This window comes from Rattus norvegicus, chromosome 10 (genome assembly GCF_036323735.1).
Source record: "Rattus norvegicus strain BN/NHsdMcwi chromosome 10, GRCr8, whole genome shotgun sequence".
Classification (NCBI taxonomy): Eukaryota; Metazoa; Chordata; class Mammalia; order Rodentia; family Muridae; genus Rattus; species Rattus norvegicus.
In genome coordinates, this window is record NC_086028.1 from 63,957,949 (window position 1) to 63,982,063 (window position 24,115).

General features: G+C 43.7%; 1 protein-coding gene and 1 pseudogene across 10 annotated transcripts in view; both read right to left on the reverse strand.

Moving 5' to 3' along the window:
- Positions 1-266: 266 nt before the first annotated feature.
- LOC120095392 (small nucleolar RNA SNORA70) lies at positions 267-366 on the reverse strand (annotated as a pseudogene).
- Positions 367-7,483: 7,117 nt separating this feature from the next.
- The window catches only part of Nlk (nemo like kinase), a 123,575-nt gene continuing 106,943 nt past the window's right edge, over positions 7,484-24,115 (reverse strand). For 8 of the 10 annotated variants that reach the window (NM_001191924.3, XM_063269645.1, XM_063269644.1 and 5 more), the window contains 5 exons: positions 22,006-22,107; positions 14,925-15,011; positions 12,509-12,707; positions 11,756-11,849; positions 7,484-9,286 (listed from right to left, as the gene is read on the reverse strand). In NM_001191924.3, the coding sequence (NP_001178853.1) occupies positions 9,232-9,286; positions 11,756-11,849; positions 12,509-12,707; positions 14,925-15,011; positions 22,006-22,107 (537 nt within the window). In that variant the 3' untranslated portion in view covers positions 7,484-9,231. Of the gene's footprint in view, positions 9,287-11,755; positions 11,850-12,508; positions 12,708-14,924; positions 15,012-21,997; positions 22,108-24,115 lie in introns of those variants that run through there. The other 2 variants (XM_039086614.2, XM_063269639.1) reach the window with 2 other exon arrangements.

Here is a 24,115-nt window from a genome sequence, read left to right on the forward strand (position 1 = left end):
TTCATTCTATGGCCTTTAGCTACTATGTCTTTAAATTCATCTGCATTAAACTTGGGGAAGCCCCACTTCTCTGAGATCTGGAGCTTCTAGTTAGGCCAAGGAACTTGAGCTTGGCTACGTGCAGGGTTTCAACCACATGTTCCTTAGTCTGAAGTTTGGTGTGGATGTACATGAGGTGGCCACTGTCCCCTGGGGCTTCCCAAAGGCACCCCTGTCGGGCCCAGACTGGGGACAACACTGAGTTCAGACCTGAATAGCCACCAGGAAATTGTCTCTAAGGCCTCTTGGGGTAACCCATGTAGGGAACAGGCTGTGAACAGCCCCAAAGGAGGCTGTTATTTGTAGCCAGGACACACAAGGCTGACAGTTTTTCCAAAGTTCAACAGGTATCTACATCCAAGGAAACAAACTGATTACATAAACCTGTCTTTTATCATGACAGCTGGCTCTGCCTGCTCAACTCCTTCCTTCTGCTTATTTTAAGATTTATTTATTCACTTTTGCATGGATATGGGCGCTCTGTTTGCACGCATGTCTGCACACCGGATCCCACTGGACTAGATACAGATGGTTGTAGCTGTCATGTGGGTGCTGGGGATTGAATTAAGGACCTGCAAAAGAGCGGCCAGTGCTCTAAATGGCTGGGCCGTCTCACTAGCCCTACCCTCTGCCTTTTCTACTAGCATTAAAAAGAAAACCAGTTCAAGCAAAAGACTCCTGATCCTGAATCTGAGGAAACAGCTTGCAGTGAAATGTGGAGGATAACTAGAGAATCTGAATAGATAATAAGGTACCGAGGTGATATTTCATTTGTTAAATTTCTTAAAATCTTGGAATAATTTACAGGCTGGAGAGAGAGCTCAACAGGTTAAGTACTTCCATGCAGCCCTGGTGACCTCGTTCAGTCCCTGGACGCCATTCTTCCCACCAGATGGGAGCTAGGATGATGAAAGAAAAAAAAAAAAAAAAAAAAAAAAAAAAAAAAAAAAAAAAAAAAAAAAAAAAAAAAGAAAAGGCTCAGGAATAGAGACAGACAGCAAATATAACAGGGGCTAGGGGTGGTAGTTTATACCATTACTCACAGCACTCAGGAGGGCAGCAGAGGCAGGTGGATTGCTCTGAGTTCCAGGCCAAACTGGTCTACACAGTGAGATCCTGCCTCAGACAAACAACTGAAGGGGAAAAGGTGGGGCTGGAGAGATGGCTCAGTGGTTAAGAGCACTAACTGCTCTTGCAGAGGACCTGGCTTCCATTTCCAGCACCGTATCAGCTCACAACTGTTTGTAACTCTAGCTTAGAGGAACGCAACGTCCTCCTCCAACCTCTGCAGGCGCCAGGCAGGAAAGTGCTGCACCGGCGCTGCATGAAGCTAAAACGTCCATCGCATTTATGGCTGGGACTAGGCTAGAGAGCTGGCTCAATGCTTAAGCTCTTGCCTAACACCTGGGAAGCCCTGAATGGAATCCTTAACACCGTGGGTGTGGGGGGGTGGGTGGGGAAAATGTCTATGCTCACACTAACTGCCATCAGCTCAGTCTCCTGTACCCGCTTCTCGAGCACAATGATAGGCAACGCTCCCCTTCCCTGCCCCCCAACTCATGAAAAATAATGTTCTTTTTAGAGTAGGCATTGTATTTTTTTTTTAAAAAAGACAAAGTCTCATTACACAGACTGTACATTTTTATTCCTCCTTTTCTTTACTAAAGATTTTGTTTTGTGTTTTGGGGGCAAGGTCTTCTAGCCCACCCTGGTCTTGAACTCATACCATAGTGAGTTCACTTAGTGTCAAGTCTGGTTCAGTCACCTCATCGCCTACCAGAATTTCTTTCTACTTTAAACCTGAGCAGTATTTTTTTTTTTTTTTTTTGGTTCTTTTTTTTCGGAGCTGGGGACCGTTGCGCTTCCTAGGTAAGCGCTCTACCACTGAGCTAAATCCCCAGCCCCAGCAGTATTCTTTATATGGACATACTCTAGCTTACTCCTTGACGGACATGAGGGTTTCCAGCTGTCCATCATTGGAGGTGATGCTATGAACACTGGTGTGTAGGTCAGAGCCATGGTTTTCTTTTTTAAAAGGATCTATTACTTCTCGTTATGTGTAGTTGTGTGTGTGTGTCGGGGGTGGATGTATGTGCACGTGTGTGGGTACCCTTGGAGGTTAGAGGTGTTGGATCCCTTTTGAGCTGGGCTACTGGTAGTTGTGAGTTGAGTGATGTGGTCAGGTCCTCTTCCAGAGCAGTCCTGAGTCTTAACCAGAGCCATCTCTCTAGCCCTACTTCTTCTTCTTTTTTTTTTTAATGTTTATAAGACAAAATTTAATGAAAATTGGTCAGTGGGTATATATAATCCATGGTGCTAGCCATATGCAACTGTCACAGAAATGGACACCAGAGGATGGTGAAATGTTACATATTGTCGTCATCTGATTCATCTTCTTCCTTCAAAGATTCCTTGGCATATTTCTCTGCTTCCTCTCTTACATCTTTGGGAACAATTTCATGTCTTCCTTTAGTTAATTCACCAACCCAGCTGAGCTCTAGTTCAAAAGCTTTATCCTTAACTTCATCATGTACTATGTAAATTATTTTTGCAACTTCTTTAACTACATCACAGCAGGTCATTTCCTTCATCTGAAGCTTTTCTATTTCTGTCTTTGCAGCTTGCCTGGCTTTGCCAGTGGCACAGCCCCAGTAACCATATGAAACACCTGATGGATCGATCATATAGAGCTGTGCACCATCATTCACACTGTAAGACCCCAACATGAAACTGCAGCCAAAAGGTCTAACAGCACTGTAGAGTGTATACGCGTGTACATACATGGCCACTCTGTCTGCAAGATGTTTTAGAGGAATGTTATAGCCAAAGTTAGACCTAAAGTTGGACGCTTCTTCTCTTGCTATGTCTGCCAAGGAACGAGCATCTGCCAACAAACCTGCCACTGCCATTCCAACATGTCGATCAACATTGAAAAGACGTTTATTGGAGCCTTCTTCATAAAGTTTAGAAAGGACTAGTTTTTCTACCCCAAACACAACACCGTCTTTACATCTGATCCCAATAGCTGTACTACTGTTTTCCACAGCCTTCATAGCATATTCAACTTGGAAAACTCTTCCATCAGGAGAGAATGTAGAGGCTGACAGGTCATACCCAGTGCCAATGGAGCTCATGGTGCTGACCCGGCAGGCCACAGAACGCTTCCAGGCCTCAAGCGCCGCTCCTAAGCCGCACACTCTAGCCCTACTTCTTACAATGGTAAACCCAGAGCTGAGCCCTATGCTTACTTTGTTTCTGGAGGAACCGACTGCTTCTCAAACTGCCACGCCATTTACATTCCCATCAGCCATCCCCAGGGCTTCCAACTTCTCCATATCCTTGCCAACACTGGTGCAACATTTTTTTGACATGTTTTAATCTTTTACTTTAAATATATTTCGCTCGAACTTTTAGGCTACAGATGCAGGTTATTTATAATTATGGAAAACGTACACCATATAAACTGTAAGATCTTCATTGGCCAAGCAGGCGATCAAAACAGATTTTCCTTCTGTTAGAGAAAGTCAGACTTCATTTTATGTACACACACACACACACACACACACACACACACACACACACAATCTTCAGGGCTGTGTCTTAACTGAAATGCTGGTGTGAGCACGGGGAAGTTGGAGGAAGATGAGGAACACAAGGCCAGCCTGGGACCCATGAGGCTCTGTTATAAAAAGATAAATAGGTTCAGAGGAGAGGGTGCTGGAGAGATGGCTCAGCTGGTAAGAACACTCCCACTCCCACGGGAGAGCCAGGTTTGGATCCCAGCATCAATAGGGTGGCTCACGATCATCTGCAATTTCAGTTCCAGGGGCATCTAATGCCTTCTTCTGACCTCTGTGGGGGAACCAGACAGTGCACAAGCATACAGGTAGAACACTCATATACATAAAATAAACCTATCTTTGAAATAAGATAAAATGGGGCTGGAGAGATGGCTCAGTGGTTAAGAGAGCTGACTGTTCTTCCAGAGGTCCTGAGTTCAATTCCCAGCAACCACATGGTGGCTCACAACCATCTGTAATGGTATCTGATGCCCACTTCTGGTGTGTCTGAAGACAGCTGCAGTGTGCCCATATACATTAAATAAATAAATCTTAAAAAAAGAAAAAAAAAGATAAAATAAGGATCAGGGAGACGGCTTAATGGGTAAAGGCATCTGTCAGAGTTTAATGTTCAGGACTCACACAGTAGAGGGAGGTAACAAATTCTTTTTTTTTTTTTTTGTGGTTCTTTTTTTTCGGAGCTGGGGACCGAACCCAGGGCCTTGCGCTTCCTAGGTAAGCGCTCTACCACTGAGCTAAATCCCCAGCCCCTGAGGTAACAAATTCTTGCAGGTGACCCTCTGACCTCCACATGTGTGCCCACACATTAAAACTAGTTAAACAAAACAAAAACAAAAACAAAACAAAACAAAAAAAAAGCCACAGGCCAGGTGTGGTGGTGCATGCCTTTTATTCCAGCATTTGAGAGACAGAGGCAGGCGGTGTGAGTTTGAGGTCAGTCTGGCATATAATAAGACCCAGTCTTGAAATACTCAGAAGATCAGTGTGCTGCTGTAACTTATCCTACCTTCCTTTCAGCCATTTTACTGTCCTACGCAGTCTGCTCGATAAGTTTTCACCACTTTCCTTGTTCACTCTTTTTTTTTTTTTTAATTTCCCCTAGTGTTTCTCTGTGTAGCTCTGGCTGTGCTGGAACTTGCTCTGTAGACCAGACTGGCCTCAAACTAAAGCGATCCACCTGCCCCTGCCTCACAAGTGCTGGGATTAAAGGTGTGCGCCACCACCCCTGGTTTGCTTCTCGTTCTTGTCTACGTTGCTGGGCATCTAACCTACGGCCTTGTACCCGCTAACGAGCATTCTAACTATCGGGCCACATCGACAGGCTTCCGCTGTACCCACTCTGCCTCAGCTTCCCACCTGCTGGTGTTAACATAGCCACTTGTTTTTGTAATTTCTTTCTAGCGCTGGGGACTGAAGCTATGGCTTTGTGCTGTTAGGCAAACACTACCAATAATACTAATTCAGGCCCTTGTAAAAATTTTTTTAAAAATTCGACATGTGGTGACTTCAAACTCATGTAGCCCAAGCAGGACTTGAACAAGCGGTCCTCATGAAGTCGTTAGAATTAGAGGCCGCTCAGCAGCTTTAAGGTTAAATAATCCCACAATGGGTAATGTTGTCAGTGTGACAGGCTGTAAAATCATCTAGAAACAACTTCACAACAGCAGGGACTGTCAGGATACATCGGCCTCTGGGCAGGCCTGTGTGACCACTGATTAGGCTAAGCCTCTGAAAGACTGAAAGTGGGCGACACAGCTCCTTGGGCTTGAGTGCTGGCCTGTATAAAAAGGAGGAAGCTGAGCACAGCATTCACAGCTCCCCGCTTCCGGCTCCTGCTGCTCTGACTGCCCTGCCACTCTAGGCCTTGGTGGACGTAAATCCTTTCTCCCTAGAGTTGACTTTTGTCAGGGGATTATTATTATTATTTTTTTTAAATCACAACAGGAAAAGAAATTGACATCCCTCTTTAGTGAAGCCTAGTTAATGTTAAATATTTTTGCTCAATTTGTTTGCCTTAGTTTCAACTTTTATGCGATCTATTTTTTAATGTTATTTTTTATATCATATGGGGGGCGGGTGCCATGGAGGCCCTGGGCCTGGAGCCACAAGGCTCAGGCTGTTAGAAGTGTTCTTAACCACTAAGTCTTCTCTCCGGCACCGGAAACCCCTACCCGGTGCCCAAGACGGGGTGTTTCTGTGTAACCCTGGCTGTCCTAGAATTTCCTCTGTAGACCAGGCTGGCCTCTAACTCAGATCCACCTGTCTCTGCCTCCTTAAGTGCTAGAATCAAAGGCATATGCTCACCACCACCCACCCAGCATCCCCCTTTTTTATAAATTTAAAATTTTATTTTTATTTAATGCATATGGCTGTTTTGCCTGCACTTTGTGTGAGTGGCTAGTGGCCTTGGAAGCCACAAGAGGGCACTGGGTCCTCTGGAACTGGAGTCATAGATGGTTGTGAGCTGTCATGTGGGTGCTAGGAACCAAACTTAGGTCCTCTTCAACAGCAAGTGCTTCTGATCTTCCTGCTGAGCAGGAGGTGCTCTTAACCATTTCCAGCCCCTGATGTTTTTAGTATAAAAGTAACATTTTGAGTGATATACTACAAAAAAGAAAAAATTCCAAAAGAGAGATCATCACCAGAATCTTACACTGCCAGTAACTGCAGCTGATTACAGCGCTAACTCATCTGCCCATACTCACTCCTCTCGAAGCCTTAGCAATTCCCAACTACGTTAGACAAACACCCAAAGCACAACCCCCTTGGATCAATAAGCAAGTCCCAGTAAAAAGAAATCGACGTGCTCTTTCTACTTATCTGCGAAGAACTTTAGTTTCAAAGTTAAGTGTGCACTTTAAAGTGACCTTGTGTAGCTGGGCATGGCGGCTCAGGGCAAGTCTGGTCTAAGTGGTGAATTTCCAGTGGGCCAGAGTTAAAACAGAGAGGGCTGATCTCAAACCAAAACAAAATACCAAACCAGCGACAAAACACGAACAGCCAACTTTCCCATATCTGGAGGAGATAAACCCACTTGTTTGGTGTGAACCAGGCCTGGCTGCCCAAGTCTTTAATCCAAGCTACTGGGGAAGCTGAGACATAAGGTGCTAAATTCAAGACCGAATCTCAAAATGGATGAGGATGTATTTCTGTCCTATGGAGCTTGCCTAAGAGGCCCTAAGTTCGAGCCTCATTAGCACAATGCAAGAGAGATGCAAATGCCACTTGCAGATTCAAGAGGGAATGCATAGCAGCATGGCTGGGAGTATGGCTACTTGGCAGTTTCTAGTGTACAAAATCCTGGGTTCCACCCCCAGCACTGAACTTGGGAAGCAAGACAAGAGGATCAGAGGTTCAGAGTAATCCTTGGCTAAGCATTGAGTTCAAGGCCAGCAATGGCAAAAGGAACAATATTATTCTGTCCAGGCTCAGAACACGAAGTTAGGCAGTGTGGTTTCCAGTCTGAATTCCACTGCAACAAGGCCCTGACTTCCTCCTCAGCTGAAGCAACGAGGGCTTCTTGGGTCAGGGAGCAGAAAGAGGGAGGGAGGGTCACATGACTTAACTAGTTTCAGCCACAGCACCCACTTTACTTAATTCGTTTGAATCCAATACATTAGGGCATGGTCCCGAGTGAGGACAGGATGCCCACTTGTCCATACTTAGATCAACTGCCTTTGATGCTGTTTATCTGGGCCTCTGGCACATTCTTGGCTATCTTAACTTCCTGGGAAGAATTAAAAACAAGTCATTTCCTCAAAGACGAGAGTGGAAATATCAGCATGGGCCTCCAGACTGCAAAGTCAGGACAGAGGCTGGACCAGAGCAAGCAATGGGAGGGGTGGAAATAAGACATCGACGGATCGTTTTCCAATGTCACGTTTAATGTTCTCACCACTGTACTTCAAATCTACATTGTACAAAGTGACCAGAAAGTGTGCCACGGTAACTGACCAACCTCTGAGATTGTACCTTTCATACCAGTGTCTTCTCGGGCTCTTTTGATACTAAACACGTTTCTCACTCAAGTGAATTGAAATGCTTCGGTTGGGAAGATTCTCAGGAGCCTCATAAAAAAACAACAACAACAACAACAACAAAGATATTGCACCATCTTTGTTTAGTAATTCAATGTTTGTTTCTTTCACAGCAAATAATTACTTCATTGAAGTTAAAACTTCCAAATATAACTTAATAGTCTTCAAATTCAGCTCAGATCACTCAAGATGAAAATACTCTGCTAAATACAGATAACTTACAATAACTTTAACAGTTAATTGTCCGTAACACACACCAAGCTTTTTCCTAGACCAGTTTTAAGACGATCCGTTAGTACTCCTCGTACAGGTGAAAAACGCTCTTCAATTTTCTTGTCTTTTTATTTTTAATATAAAAGTTGGAAGGGACATTCAAGTTTCAAGTCTCCACATTGAACTTAAAAAAAAAAAAAAAAAAAAGTCATCATCAGCGTGTGGAGGTAACAAGCCGAGCTGTGTAACTCCAGGAGGTAGAGGCCTTCGATTGGTGCTCCTATTTACATATGCACAGAGTTCAGTGTTCCAGCAGGAAAAAGAATTTGTCAAAAAGTAATAAGTTATTTACTACTGTGACATCTCAAGACTCCCACAGCTTTGCCTAAGGACACAAACACATTTGACATGATTCCCTATGTGCCTTTGTGGCTGTAATTTTTTTTTTAACTTCTTTTTGTCTTTTATTTCTTATTTTTCACTGTCCAGTGCAGGAAAAGTCTCACAGAATTTCACAGACCTAGAATGTGCAAGCCAGTTATACAGCAGTGCTGGGATTCTTCTGAAATTAGCCCAGAAATGAATTATTTACACAGGAAAGATGCATGCTTGGGTCTCTCTTTTTTTTTTTTTTATGTAAGAAAGAGCAGAAAAACTTCTAATAAAAATAGATTAAATATATATATATATATATATTTATACCGGGTAAGGGAAACAGAGGGTTAGTCTCTCCTAGTCACATACTCATTCTCTCTACGCACAGCATTGGAGGTGAGACAGCACACGTCACCAGCATGGCTCTAATGAGAAGCCAGTTACAGGGCCTGATCATTAGGTGGCCCCTCCCCTCCCATCCCCCAGGCGCAGCCACAATCAGCTCACGTGGCTCCATGATTGGTCACTGGCAAACTTTCTAGATTCTTTAGTTTTAGAAAACCCTTAATCTTTAGGAATGGCTCAAATATCAAAATGTATGACTGTCCTCTGTGTGAGTGTATACATGTGAACAATCTTACTTCATTAAAAAATATTAATAATAAAATAAAAACATAAACCCCAAATGCCCAAATTTGGTTCAATTTTCGTTTGTTCTGAGGTGAGCCACAACAGCTGCACTGAATTCTTTAACCATGTGCAACTCTGGGTAAAATAGTTTTTTTCTTCTAAAAGCACAACCACTTTACAAGATTAAAAGTCTAGTAACATTTCTAAATATTATTCATATCATACAAGTAGTGGTTGTTAATTTAAAACTTCATTAGTAAAATTACAGTACAAGCATGATTAACCCTCCAGAATTGCAAACCCCAGACTCCAGTGAAAGCTACATTACATCTTCAGTAGTACAGTGCCTTCCACAGTCACTCCCACACCAGAGGAGACGGTGGCATCTCAGACGGCTGAGCGACGGTGGAACTGGAAGAAAAGGGAGACCTGGGAATCAGTGGTGCCCACAGGGCGACAGGGTGCTCCATAACCGCCTGGTAACCCTCCCTCTGGAGGGCCTGTGCAGAGCATTTCTGTGTTTTTGTTTCTACACTGAGCTGGTCGCAAACCGTTCACTTAGGGATCTGTTATCCAGAATGAGGCAGTAAGCGTCAGTGGATTACACAGGATGGGAGAGGGCCATGTTATCTAGTGGGAGTAGAGAGGATCCTGTGGCCTACCTCAGAGTGATATGGAAAATAACTGAGATAATATATGCACAGTGCCTTCCATGGAGCCTATTCCTGATGCAAACCTAATGGCAGCTATTATAAATAATGTTACTCATATTCAATCAGGAAAACGCCCTTAGGAAATGGCCTCTCAATTCGTGCGGGTGAGCGGGGACCTAGTGAGCATTACTGGTGCAGTATGGGCCAGGGGCCAGTACGTGTTATCATGGTCCGGTATTGTTCGACCCCAAATCTAGGGTTGCTAAATAGAAAGGGATGGCAATCACTTTCCTCCCAGGGCCTGGGAGGACAATGGCTAGCACCAGGAAGGTGCTAGAACACCTCATCATCTGGATCACTGGGTGATCTGGGAAAACATTAAACAAAGTGATTTAAAACAGAAAAGTCAAAATGCAAGTTAATGACCTCTTCCTACATGGGAAAAAAACGTTAGAAATGGAAGATAACTGATCTTACTAATCTCATAGACGGTTTGGTCCAACAACAGCGTCAATACAAGGAAGGCCCTATCTACGTCACTGTGGGAAAAGGAAAGAGTGGGGAGGGGGGGGAAGGAAAGGGGGACAGATGAGGGGTCGGGGTGGTCTTCGACAAGGAAATGGAGCCAGATGTGCTTGTGGTTCTTTGCTGCCCGGCTTCATGTTCACATTTGCCAACACAGGGTGCAGGAGGGTGCGCCAGGCAACAGCTTCCTTCCTGCTTCTGGCCCACCTTTGTCCAGTTAGTTCCTCTGCAGCCCGGCATGCCTTTCTGATGGGCCAGTTCTGCCCACCTCTTTGGCACACCTCCTGCAACCCCATGCTGTGTGGCTCCTGAGGATACGGGCACTCTCCAAAAAGGCCCCCGGGGAGGGGACCTCTGAATTCACTTTCTGGATTTTTTTTTCTCTATTGGTCCACAAGGGGTTATGCATTGGTCCAGCTGTTACTTCAAGACCCCTCCCCTACAAATCTACTTTTTTGCTCTTAGAAGTTAGACATCTTCTCTTGATTGGCTATCCCAATTATTAAAATCTCCCAACACTGTTGAAGTGGTTTCTGTCTCCCCACTGGACTCCAGTTGGGGGAATGAGAGAGAGACACACACACAAACAGAATAAAGATTGCTAGAATCCAGAGTAGAGTCACAGTCCCTTGGCTGCTCCTCCCACCCATCTAGGCTTGTTCACTCAGAGGGCCAAGGCAGGACGATGACAAGGGGAGCAGCCTGGGCTGCAAGGTGAGACCCTGTCTTAAAGAAACAAACCAACCATGCAAACGTACAGCAAAGAGGAGTCAGACAGGAGTCTGGGCCTGGATCACGGTGCTCACGACACGGAGGCCCGAGGATCTCAAGATCAAGGCTAGTTGGGGTTTACCCCGTGTAAACTCAGATCAAGCTGACCATAAATAAGTGAGTAAACAATAAAAAAGTCAGGCCCACTCCCAGTGTTCTGGGCTGTGTTATCAAGATGGTGACCCCACACATGCAAGCGAGTAGCACCTGGGAAAAACATGATTGCTAACCTCACCACGGGAGCTGGCCCCAGACACTGACAGCATTGACTTCCTACTCAACACTTTGGTTTGTTTGTTTGGTTTTTGAGATGAGGTCTCATGCAACGTGGGATTAAACTCACTATGTAGCCCAGGCTGGTCTTGCACGCCCTTCTTGCTTCTACTTTTTTTTTTTTTAAAAGATTTATTTATTTCACGTATGTGAGTACCATGTAGCTAGCTATCTTCACACACACCAGAAGAGGGCATGGGATCTCTTTACAGATGGTTGTGAGCCACCATGTGGTTTCTGGGAATTGAACTCAGGACCTCTGGAAGAGCAGTCAGAGCTCTTAACCGCTAAGCCATCTCTCCAGCCCCACTTCCACTTCTTAAATGCTAGGATGACAGCCCTGTGATACCATGCCCAGCTTCTGTTGAACTTTAAAAGTCTGAATTAGTTAAAAAAAATCAAACAAACTGAAATGAAAGTAGAAACAGGGAAGATGGCTCAGCAAGAAAGGGGGCTTGCCACCAACCCTGATTGATGACCTAAGTTTGATCCTACGAATACACATGGTATAGGCAGAGAACTGACTTCTGAGTATCCACACATATACATACATGCAAAACGAATACTTAAAAAGAAACCCAGAAATATGCTGCATAACAAAATGATAACACCCTTGCTTTACTTGTGCGTGGTGAGAACTGCATGCAGACATAGTTACCTGATAAAGCTCTTAAAGGCAGCAGACTGCGGGTTAATGCAGAGAGGTACTCTGTTTCCTTTCTGCTGTTCCAAAATGAACTGGTGGATAATTTCTGTGGAGAAAACAAACACCATCCACTCCACTGCCAACACACAGGCTGGCAGTGTGGATTCCCAGCTAACGCAGCCAGCATTTGAACACAGCAGCCTGCTGGGAGAGTCAAATCACACACATACCCTCTATCAGTCCAAATCAAGTTCTACTTTTTCTGAAGCCAAAATGATGGGTATTACTAAAAACAGACAAGAACTCCCCTAGAGGCACTACACAGGCTGGAAGGTCCACTGGTGGGGAGAGTCTTCTAAGTCTAAGATCCCCTCAAATCACTACCCCTGGGAATGAGCCTTTACCAATCTTCAGGGTGCCCCTTTCTCATCACCATTCTCTCTAGTGGACTTTGAGTTTCTCTGGAAAATGTCGTATGTTATATAAAGAATGACATTAAGCGAATGCAGATAGAGTATATTTTGAGTCCTGCTCATACAACTTGGACTAGGAATGAAGTCTCCATCCCTCTGGCTCATCTTCCCCTGGATACAATGCTAAATCACCATTCTCTTAACATGTACACATGCTTTGCACACATAGCTATGTGCGAAGCTGAAATAAGACGTCGGACAGCTTTGGCGAGCCTCTGACTCTAGATCCCTGACTATGTAATCAAAGATGTCACTAGTCACCCTGTCTGACTGGATGTCAAAAGGTCCTCACCTTTAACTTGTCGGACAGAGCTGAGGTTCTTCTCAAAGGTGTCATCAAATTTGGGGTTGGTGACAGGCTCAAAGTCACTGGTGTAGACTCTTCCCGTCGAGGTGGAAAAGCAGCACTTACACATACATGTATGGTATCTCAGCCGCCCTTCATCTAGGTAGGGGTGGGCTAAGGCATCCTTAGCGGATATTCTTTTTGACTGAAATCAAATTTAGAGACCAGCACATCAACACTCCAGATAAGCATGGCTGACCATGTAGAATCTTCCACAAGACATCACGCATCTTATACCTGACACGTAACTAATTCGGGGAGGGGGGGAGTGAAGTCAGGGTTAGGTGGCTGGAGAGTGAGTAGACTTAGGATGACTGCCACTTTGAAATGCTCTTCTACTAAGTTCCAAACAAAGAATAATAATGCCAAGCTCCTACCTTGAAATAGATCTACAAAGGGCCCCAGATATAAATATCATGACATTTAAATATGTAATGCATTGCATTTGAGACAACAGGCTACATTTCTGGAAGTGTCAGCATTTAGAGGGGATGTGTTTACGCTGGCAACTTTAGAAGGCTGCTTAGAACTTTTATTTTCTCTGAACATAGACTGACAGGGCAAAGCATACCCCAAAGCTGCAGGAGTTAGTGGAGGGAGCAGTCTGAATGTCAGGTTGAGACCAGAAGTGGCTGCCTATCTTCTGACTTTTGGGCCCTTTTGATCAGAACAGTTAATATAACAGAGTGTCAGTCTTTTACACTCCAGCAAAAAATTAAGGAAAAATCATTCCTCCTCAGTACTCAGTGGATGATGAAGGGAAAGTGGATCTTACAGGACCCAAGGATGGGCTCAACAAGAAACAATGAAAATGACACTTAGCCCTGCTTCAAGAATGTGTGGCACTTCAGGTTCCTTAGGCCACAAGCTAAATCATCTCATTAGCCCAAAGTCTCAGGTAGCCAGAGTGGCCTCAAACTCAGGCTAAAGAGGACCTTGAAACTTCATCTTCACTCTGCAAGCCAAACTGGGTTTATCATCATTCCTGGTTTAAACCCAACAAGTTTCACACCTAGTTTCTCTGAATGTTTCTCTGACAGGGGCTTTCTAAAAAGCTCTGGTTGTCCTAGACATCACAGAGATCTGCCTGCCAAGTGCCGGGATTAACGGCATATGCAGCCATACCCAGCCCCCTTATGGTCTAAAGATAACCATGTAGATCTGATTAATATACAAGTAAGATGTTGTGTTCTCACCACAGAGCAAGGTAGCTTTACTGTCCATAATTGTGTGGGCTTTTTAAAAATTCTTTTAATACCTATTTTTTTAAAAGAATTATTTATTTTATGTATATGTCTTCAGACACACCAGAAGAGGGCATCGGATTCCATTACAGATGGTTGTGAGCCACCATGTGGTTGCTGGGAATTGAACTCAGGACCTCTAGAAGAGCAGCCAGTGCTCTTAACCACTGAGCTATCTCTCCAGGTCCCAAATACCTCTGCATGTTTTATATTTAGTGATTTCTTTCTGAAGTGTTTCTGTTTGAATCTTAACTGACAGTAATTACGGGAACACATATATGAATGATACATAATCTCTGGACGAATAAGCGAACAGCAGACGTCACGATGTAGTTTGTGTCCAAAACAACCAAGTACAGAAGAGAGGGTTAGAAAAGCTACAATCCCCACACAAAAGTAAACTTTCTGGGCTGGAGAGATGGCTCAGCGGTAAGAGCACCCGACTGCTCTTCCAGAGGTCATGAGTTCAATTCCCAGCAACCACATGGTGGCTCACAACCATCTGTAAAGAGATCTGATGCCCTCTTCTGGTGTATCTGAAGACAGCTACAGTGTATTTATATATAATAAATAAATAAATCTTTAAAAAAAAAAAAAAGTAAACTTTCCATACACCATACAATGGGCAATTTTTCAAACAATTAAAAAATTTTCCTTTTGATTTAACTTGGTGTCAAGCCCTTTTAAGATATCAAGATTCTAAGAATGGTAATGTTTTCTAGCTCTTTACCTAAGCTTTGCTTAAACCTAAGCGTCAATACTCAAACACCTAGGGACCGGGATAACCCAGGGAGCACAAACAGGAGCAGAAATCTGTTATTTCCAGTCATTATTGACACGCTGGTCTAGTTAAAGCCACAGTGCTTCTCTTAGAATACTATTTTAAAATTTAGGGGCTGGAGCAATGGCTAAGCAACGAAGAGTTCTTATTGCTCTAGCAGAGGACCAGGATGTAGACTCCGGCACCAACATGGCAGCTCCATTCAGGGAATCTGATGCCCTCTTGTGACCTTTGAGAGCATCAGGCACTCATGAGGTGCACAGATAAACAGGCAGGCACAACATTCAAACACACAAAGTAACAGAAATGAAAACACATAAACATTAACACTACTTACTGGATCAAAGACCAACATTCTGCAAAGCAGGTGAACGGCTTCATGTGTGGCCTGGCTGGAAAGGGTGTAGAGTACAGGGAGAGATGGCTATAAAAGAGAAAAAAAATTCAGATGTTTAAGCCTTTATGCATTACATATTTAATACAGTTAATTTATAGCAAAAGAATTTGTCAGCTCAAAAGATGTGAGCTGAAGGTGGTGGTGCAGCCTTAATCTCAGCATCCAAGAGGAAGAGGAAGATAGATCCCTGTGAGCTCAAAGGCTAGCCTAGTCTACTTAGTGTCAGGCCAATCAGGGCTACACAGTGAGACTGTTTGAAGCCAGCTCAAAAACAAAACAAAAACCAACAAAACAAAACAAACAAATGACAACAACAACAACCCCCCCCCCAAACCAAACCAAAACAAAAAAAAATCTCAAAGGGAATGACTTTCATCACATTCATTGGGCTTCAGAAGGGAATTCTCACTGACTTACAGCAGCATACCTGGTCAGAGTACACCGACAGCACAATAGGTCAGAGTACAAAAAGTCTTGACAAATGAAAACTGATCTAATAAATAAGATGGCTTTGATAAGAAGGGAGGACCAAACATGTGTAAGGATGGAAAAAAAAAAAAAGATTAAAAACTTTGACCACGGGGCTGGGGATTTAGCTCACTGGTAGAGCGCTTGCCTAGCAAGCGCAAGGCCCTGGGTTCCGTCCCCAGCTCTGAAAAAAAAAAAAAAAAAGAAAAACAAAACAAAACAAAAACAAAAACAAAACAAAAAACCAAAAAACAAACAAACAAACAAAAAACCAAACCAAACCAAAACAAAAAAAAAAAAAAAAAAACTTTGACCACACTCAGAGCCATGGACATCCAATGTGGAAAGTAAGTTAGGTGTGAGTGAGGGTCTAAGTGCTAGGCGACAGCCCTCATGAGTGTGCTCTCTCTATGGTGGCCTTGGCCTGGCTAAACAAGGGCCCCGGAAGGTTGTTGCTTCAGGTCTCATCCAACTATTAAGAGGTTTAGACTTTAGCTGGCAGCAATGGGCCCGTGATTCAATCAGCACATTAACTGTACACTGGATAGAAGGATGCACTCTGAAGAACTCTACCTGAACAAACTCTCGATTACCCTGAGTCTGCTGAAGGGTAGACATGGTCCCTGCAAGAGATAGGACTGTTTTTACTAAGCTAAGCTTCCCTACATCTAAGAACCTGAGTTGTAAAAAACCACAACACAATAACACAATAAAAACACTATACGGTGTTTGCATGCCAAGAACCCCTGACCCACAGTGAACTATTCTTCTTGGTTTGGTTGCTGTGGTTCTATCTGCCAATTTTGCGGATAGGCACCTCCTCATGCTTAGCCAACTGACTTGGCCCCAGGATGGATTCAAAGTCTAAACTCCACCAGAGACAGGCAACAGAGTGACCAGGCCAACACATCCAACCCTTTCCCCCTCTTTCCTGACTCAATTATTCAGAATAAGAAAGCTGGCCACTTAATGGCCACTTTCAGCCAGTTGTGTCTTCAAACTCTCCTGCCTCCGTCTCTGGAGCGCTGAGATTACGGATGAGCATCTCTACGCTTAGCTAAGAAACTCAATTTTGTTTCTGGAGACAACTCTCAGTGCAGGTGTCCGGCCTAACTTAAAAAAAAAAAAAAAGTCTACTGTCCAGAGAATCCGGTGATCCGGTGTAAGCTCAGCTTAGAGGGTGGTCACTCTGCACCCCCAGTGCCTATGGGTCAGTTAAAGCCTACACTAACTTTGATGCCCTCCCTCAGAGAAGACTGTGTGACCTGGGGGCTGTAAGATAAAATGATCCCTTTCCTCAAGTTGCTTTTGGTCCTGGTGCTTACCACAGCAAGAGAAATTCAAACTAAAACACAGTTTTCCTCCTTACACTCCAAACTAAAACCCATCTGTTGATTTGAATCTTCTATGAGAAGCCTGCATCCTCTGGTGTGTTTTGTCTTGTGACCCTCATGCCTTTTTTTTTTTTTTTTGGAGCTGAAGACCGAACCCAGGGCCTTGCGCGTGTTAGGCAAGTGCTTTATTACTGAGCTAAATGCCTAACTCCATGAGCCTCATGCTTAAAGTTTATATTAAAGTTTCTTTAATAACTTCCAGCTCTACTTAAAATTGAAACAAGTTGTAAAGAGTTTTAAGACATATCCCTCAAAGGCTGGCGTGATGGCTCTAACACTAGTAGACCCTTCCTTGCAAGCATGAGGTTATGAGCTCAAGCCCCAGAATGCTGGGTAGGGTCATGTGCTGTGCGTGTTTAATGCCAGCACCAGAGAGATGGAGACAGAAGGATCTGCAATGCACAGTGGCCAGTCAGTTCAGCCTCAGTGGTGCGTTCTCGTCAGTGGGATTGTTCTCAGATGAGGTAGGCAAGGGTTTCCGAGGGACATACGAGCTTGTCTTCCAGCCTCTACATGCACACACATATGTATATCCAACCCATACACACCAGCTCACATATGAATATGCACAGGGATACGCACATTAAAAAAAACAATCCTTGGGGCTGGAGAGATGGCTCAGCGGTTAAGAGCACTGGATGCTCTTCCTCAGGTCCTGAGCTCAATTCCCAGCAACCACATAATGGCTCATGACCACCTGTAAAGGGATCTGACGCTCTCTTCTGGCATGCAGCAGGACATACATACATACATACATACATACATACATACATACATACATACATACATACAGCCCTTGAAGTCTAAATATATTCTCTAAATAACCTAGAGTAGATGTAGTAAAATGGGGCTTCAAGACCTCCAGTCAGCACGAGCTGACACTGAGGATAAGTGTGAATCTTTTCTAAAACTCAGCAGTGCACATGCATTTGACTTTATCTAACTCCTGCTGTGCTTTAACTCCTTAAGGGAATTCACTTAAAACTTCTCAGTAGATTTTTATAAAGACCCTTTATTATGCTACGTTAAAAATGGAAACAAAGGCTGTTTCTATATCAACTGAGACAATACAATTTTCTTGTTTGAGATGCTGGACATAACAGCTTCTCTATGAATGGAGCACCTTTCTATTTCTCGTGACAGCTCCAGTAGCTCACTTTACTCCCCAAGACAGGTCACACTATGTACTCTGGCCAGCCTGGAACTTGCCATGTTAAAGATGTGTGCCTATGTACCCAGCATCATAATTTGTTATGATTTATTTATTTTTAACAGAGTCTTGAGATGCATCCAGACTGGCCTTGAACTCTTGGAGATCCTTCCTCAGCCTCCACAGTGCAGGGATTATAGGCAGGCCTATATTTTTAAAGGACCCCTCTCCCTTAAATTGTTTTAGTATTGATCTTTGTTTTATTTTATTTTGTTTTATTTTTTGAGACAGGGTTTTTCTGTATATCCCTGGCTGGCCTTGAACTCAAGAGATGTGTCTGCCTCTGCCCCCAAGGCAGATTAAAGGCGTGAGACACTATGCTTGGCTTTAGTGTAGGTTGAATGACAAACATAGAAATTTTATTGAGAGGAAAAGCAACAGTTCCCCACAGCCAGGAAGGGCCCCCAAAACTAAGTGGTTCATGGGCACTAATTTTTATTACTTTGTGTGTGTGTGTGTGTGTGTGAGTGTGTGTATGTGTATGTGTGTGTGTGTGTGTGTATGTATGTATGTATGTATGTATGTATGTATGTATGTATTTATTTATGAATGTATGCATGTGGGTGGGTAGATGCTGGTGCTAAAGCAAATATGTAGATGTTAGAGGCCAACTACTGAGAGTGAATTTTCTCTTACCACCATATGGGTTCTGGGGACTGAAAGTAGGCCAGAAGGGTTGGAGGCCATCTTACCAGCCACAGAAACTATTTTTATTCCCATTTTATTGAAGATTGAAACCAAGGCTCACAGAGGTTAAATAATGTGTTCAAGGTCATAGAGTGAGTTATTAGTAAGGCTGGGATCCTTATACAACCGGCTTACAAACTCACTGTACACCTCATAGGACACCACTCAACCTGCTGTTTACTGCAGTAAGACCGAGACCAACAGCACAACCTCATCCTCACTACAGCCCAGAGACAAACAAACTGAGCGCGCATATCCTGAGCTGAGTCAACTAAAACAACACGGATTTTGTGGAACAGCCATGATATAGTTACACATTGTACTTTGGGGACCAAATTACTATTTTGAAGCACATAAACTGGGATAGTGGTGCACACTGTAATCCCAGCCCTGATGAGGCTGAGGCGGGACGATGACAAGATGTGTAGCAAGGCTCTAATTAAAAAATCTCAGACAAAACAAAACTCAAATAACAACCTAAGAAAAGCCACAAAACAAAAAACAAGTAGCCAAAGACCAAGAACAGAAAAAAAAAGTTGTAAAAATACTTAGTTATCAAAAAAAAAAATACTTAGTTATCTACATATCAAGTAAACGTGTGTGCAGTTGCCTCTTCCAACTGTAAAAACCATCACCTTCTTCTGAGAAGCTGTTAGTAGGCCTACCAGTGTCTGGATGGATGCCATGAGGTGGGGGTAGAGGGGCAGTGGGAGGGAAAAAGACTGGTGGCTTATACAGCAGCTTCAAGGGCCTGTGAACGCCACTCAGAACTCAGCAATGGCAGATAGATCAACTAGCAGACGCAGATCAACACCAGTTCCCGCAATGGAGGGGAAAGCATTTACACTAAAGTTCCTTGCCTGCAGTAGGCACAGCAGCAAAGGCACAGCATACACTGAGAAACCCGCCAGTGTGGGAGACTGCTCCCCAGAGATGAAGCCCCTTTTCCTAAAGTTGCGGCTCCAGGATGTGAAAGTCAAAGCAGCTCTGGGCGGCAGCTCACTTAACTCACCCTACCAACTTTTCCTCCAATAGCAGATGTTCGGACGCTAAGACTAATGTTTACTGTGGTGTTCCTCTCAGACCACCAGACAACCAACCTGGTAAGCAAAACCTTAAACTTCAGGAGGTACCACTCACTAAGAGGTCAAGCCCTGTAAAATGTAGAAGGATTCCAAGAGAATTTATTTAACTTAAAAATGAACTTTTAAGCTTTCCTTACCTCCCTCCTTTGCTTTAGGAAATAATGTAATATTCTTTTCTTTGTTTCTTTCTTTCTCTCTTTCTTTAATAGAAAGATCTCAAAAAATCCCTTTGTGAGCCTGTGGATGGGTATCTCACCCTGGCTTCCACTCATAACCCTCTTCCCATTTCCTGAATGCTGGAGTTGTAGGACTGTGCTGTCAGACAAAGTTGAGGGCTCCGGACTTTCACAGCTGCTGGGCTATTTTTTTTTTCCCCTGAGAAACCCAGCCCAGTGTGCTCAAAGGAGCACACACAGTGACTTTGGTGCAATAGGACATTTTCAAGCTGTGTTAGACACGTCAGGAACATCTCAGGAAGGACTGCCGTCTAGGCTGTTATTTAGTAACATGACACTTTGACAGAGAATTATTTAGCAGATAACTACTAGCAATTGCTAAAATCTTTAGAGAAATGATACCAGCGTTGTCTGATCTTCATACTTCATTATGGTTATCTTTGGCTAGGCAGATTTATTAAATTGATGAGGTCAATAAAGGAGGAAAATTATTCTATTTACAAGGGCACATTTACTCTAAGATACTAACAAATTAGATTAATGTTCCTGATGCTGGTCAGTAAATAGCATAGCAGATCTTGTTAGCATCACCTATAATATAGACCTTCCTCTTAGTTAATAGTTACTGAATTTCTGAGAGCTTGAGAGGTTGTTAAGAGTGGTTAAGAGTATGTACTGTTCTTGTAGAGGACCTGTGTTCAGTTCCCGAGACCTAGGATGGGTAGTTCACAAATGTCAGTAACTTCAGCTCCAGGGGTATCTGCTTCTAGCTTCCTACAAACCTGTGCACACACCCACACAGACATGTACACATAATTTAACATCAAATATATCTTCTTTAAAAAATTACTGTATTCTTTTTAAGGAAGTCAGGGCCTCAAATTATTTCATAGTTTGAACAAAATGCAACCAAAGGTTATACCTGTAATGAGGTTCTTTTAATGTAAGCTTAGCCAGGTGGGCTGCTGTGAATTTGAGCCAACTTGATCTACACAGTGAGTTAAAGGTAACTAGAGCCCTGCCTCAATTTTAAACAAATATGAATAATAAAAAAACAAATGAGCAAGCATGTCTCTCTATTTACTGGCCTGAGCTAGTGTTTGGGAACTTTATCTCACTGCCCGTGTCCCCTTGGAAACAGCTTTGCAGTCATCGGGATTACAGAGAGGGAACTGCGATGCAGGGGAGCTTTGAGCAAATGTCTGCCAAGCAGTTTCAGTGGGGAGAATTGTCAAACTCAGCCTTTCTTTGGTTGACCAATCAGTTCACCTGAGCAATCAATCAGATCACCTAAACGCCCAATGTAAAAGGCGGGCAGGCAGGCAGGCAGGCAGGCAGGCAGGCAGGCAGGCAGGCAGGCAGGCAGGCGGGCGGGCGGGCGGGCCCGAGGAAGCCAGCCCTGCTTGTCCTGCTCAAGTCTTTCTGGCTCTGCTTGTTTCTTGTTCCTAGGCAAAGCATTCCCCTCCTTCCCTCCCTCTTCACATCATTAAGTTTTCTTTAGGACAGCGCTTGCAGGGAACACTGCTTAATCAAGAGAGTGGATAAAAAGCACCCCAGATTTCTCAGCAGCGATCTGGCTGGTTGCAGGTAGTATCGATTAGTAAGAATCGGGCAGTCCTTCTTTATAGGGATAACCACATTGGGAGCTGATGTGATGCTAGTGGTAAGAGCAAAACAGCAAAACAGCAGCCTTGCAAGGCAAGGAGACACCGGCGGTTCTTTGAGCTTAGTGTTTGGAACTGACATCCTTACTCACATGCACTGAAGTCCAAGCTTTCTCCCCACATACTGATAACACTATGAGAACACTGAAAGGTCACCTGTCACCGATAAGCAATAGCGATACACAAACATGCATTTTTCTTCTATGGTACTGGGCACGGTCACGTGCCATTTACTATTTATGGTCATATACACATAACAGAGATCTTGTAGGCCATCTTTTTGTGTCTCTGTGCCTATGTACATGTGTCTACAGACCTGCCCTCTTTACCTCTTTACCTGTTTGTGAGGACCCCTGAGTATGTGTGCCTTAGCACCTTCACAAGCTGTCCTCATCGCTTCCAGTGATGGCGTGCCCAACAGATCTGTGATCAAATCCAACTGCAAGAGAAGGTGAATACAGGTTGACAGAAGATCACAGAAATGGCTCATTGTTACACTTAAGTTGCAGCGTTAGGAATGAAAATTAATGCCACTTTTTTTTTTAACCTTAGAACCACAACGCCTTCAAGTCAGCTCTGATAAGAGCCCTTTATTTTACTTTCTGGCCTATTAAAAACAAAACAAAACAAAAAAAAAAAAACAAACAGGTTAGGTGGTATATACCTGTAATTCTACCAATTAGGAGGCTAAGACAGGGTTGTGAATTTGAGGCCAGTTGAGCTACATTTCACGGGAAGCATAGTGTTCTTGCAGTAGAGTAACTTTGGTGTTGTATCTCTATGCCCCAGTGCTTTAAAACCATAGCACTTACAATCTTTGGAAGCAGTGTCTAATGACTACTCTTTTCAAACGGACAATGAGTTGGGACTCAAGCTCTTCAAATAGCTAATCCACACATCAGATGCATGTAATATAATAAATACCCAAAGCATTCATTCACTCTTGAAGTAAAAGGTAAACCCTAAATGTTTGGACGAGCACATGCCTTTTAAATTCTAGAAACCCCTTACACTGGCAGGAAAACGTATGACTTAGAAAACCATGATGCCACACAGGCCACATTTATTGAGCTGGGCACAATGAAGGAGACGTATGATAGCTGGTCTTCCCGTAAACAAGTCTTTGTAGGTAGCAAACCAACTCACCGGTCTTTTAGTGCTGAAATTGTTTTGACTCTACAACCTAGTTAACAGCAACAGTTCACGTGGACCTCCCTAGGATGGGAAACCTATGCCCTTATCTAACTGCAGGGCATCTGATGTTCTGGTAGGGGAAGTGCCTGAGAAACGGCTTTCCCCTGAAGTTAAGATCTCTGGACCCTTCTGAGGGAAGTGTGGCTCTGCCACTGGCAGGGCTCTAACAGCCAACCTGACAGCAGAAGAAGACGACGGCAGACACCCTCAGACTAACCTGGGACAGGGCTAAGGCAGAGGAACACTTTGATAGTCTGCTGTAGCTCAGTGTCCAGTTCATTGATTTCTCAGAGACTGCAAGAGAGATGAACTACTTCCACATAGAGGTTAGACTCTCTCCGTATACAACATCTGTTTCCGGGGACAATTATTATCACACACTGATGGTAAACAGATGAGCGCCTAGTGGTTATGTGAAGCTGGAAAGCTCAGACATAGACTTTGCTAGAACCTGTTATGTGAACTTACAAAGATCTCCTCTCTCAAGTGCTAAGACACCACACTTAGCGCCAAGTGGTTTTTTCTAAAAATTATTATCTCAAAGCTATTCTAAGAGTTACTCTTTTTATGAGTGTTTTTGTCTGTATGTATTGTCTGTGTAACAGGTGTGTGAGTGTAGTGCCTGAGGAGGCCAGAAGAGTGCTAGAAGTCCAGCAGACAGTTGTCAATTGTCACATAGCTGCAGCTGGTGCTCTTAGTACTAAGCCTTTGTCTTTTTTTTTTTTTTTTTTCTTTTTTTCGGAGCTGGGGACCAAACCCAGGGCCTTGTGGTTGCTAGGCAAGCGCTCTACCACTGAGCCAAATCCCCAACCCTTTTTTTTTTTTTTAAATATAGGGTTTCACTATACAGCCCTGGCTATCCTAGCCGCTTTTACGTAGACCAGGTTGGCTTCAAACTCATAAAGATCCACTGCCTTTGCCTCCCAAGTATAAGGACTCAAGGCGTATGCCACCAATGCTCACTTGTTTTTAAACCTAAAGAGTTTTTTTTTTTTTTTTTTTTTTTGGTTCTTTTTTTCGGAGCTGGGGACCGAACCCAGGGCTTTGCGCTTCCTAGGTAAGCGCTCTACCACTGAGCTAAATCCCCAACCCCCTAAAGAAGTATTTTTAATTGTGTGTGTGTAGTCTCTGTGTGTGTACTTGAGTGCAAGAACCCTTAGAGTAGAGGTAAGAGCAGTTAGATCCCTCAGAGCTTAAGTTATAGGCAACTGAACCACCAGACATAGACGCTGGGAACCAAATTCACGTCTTCT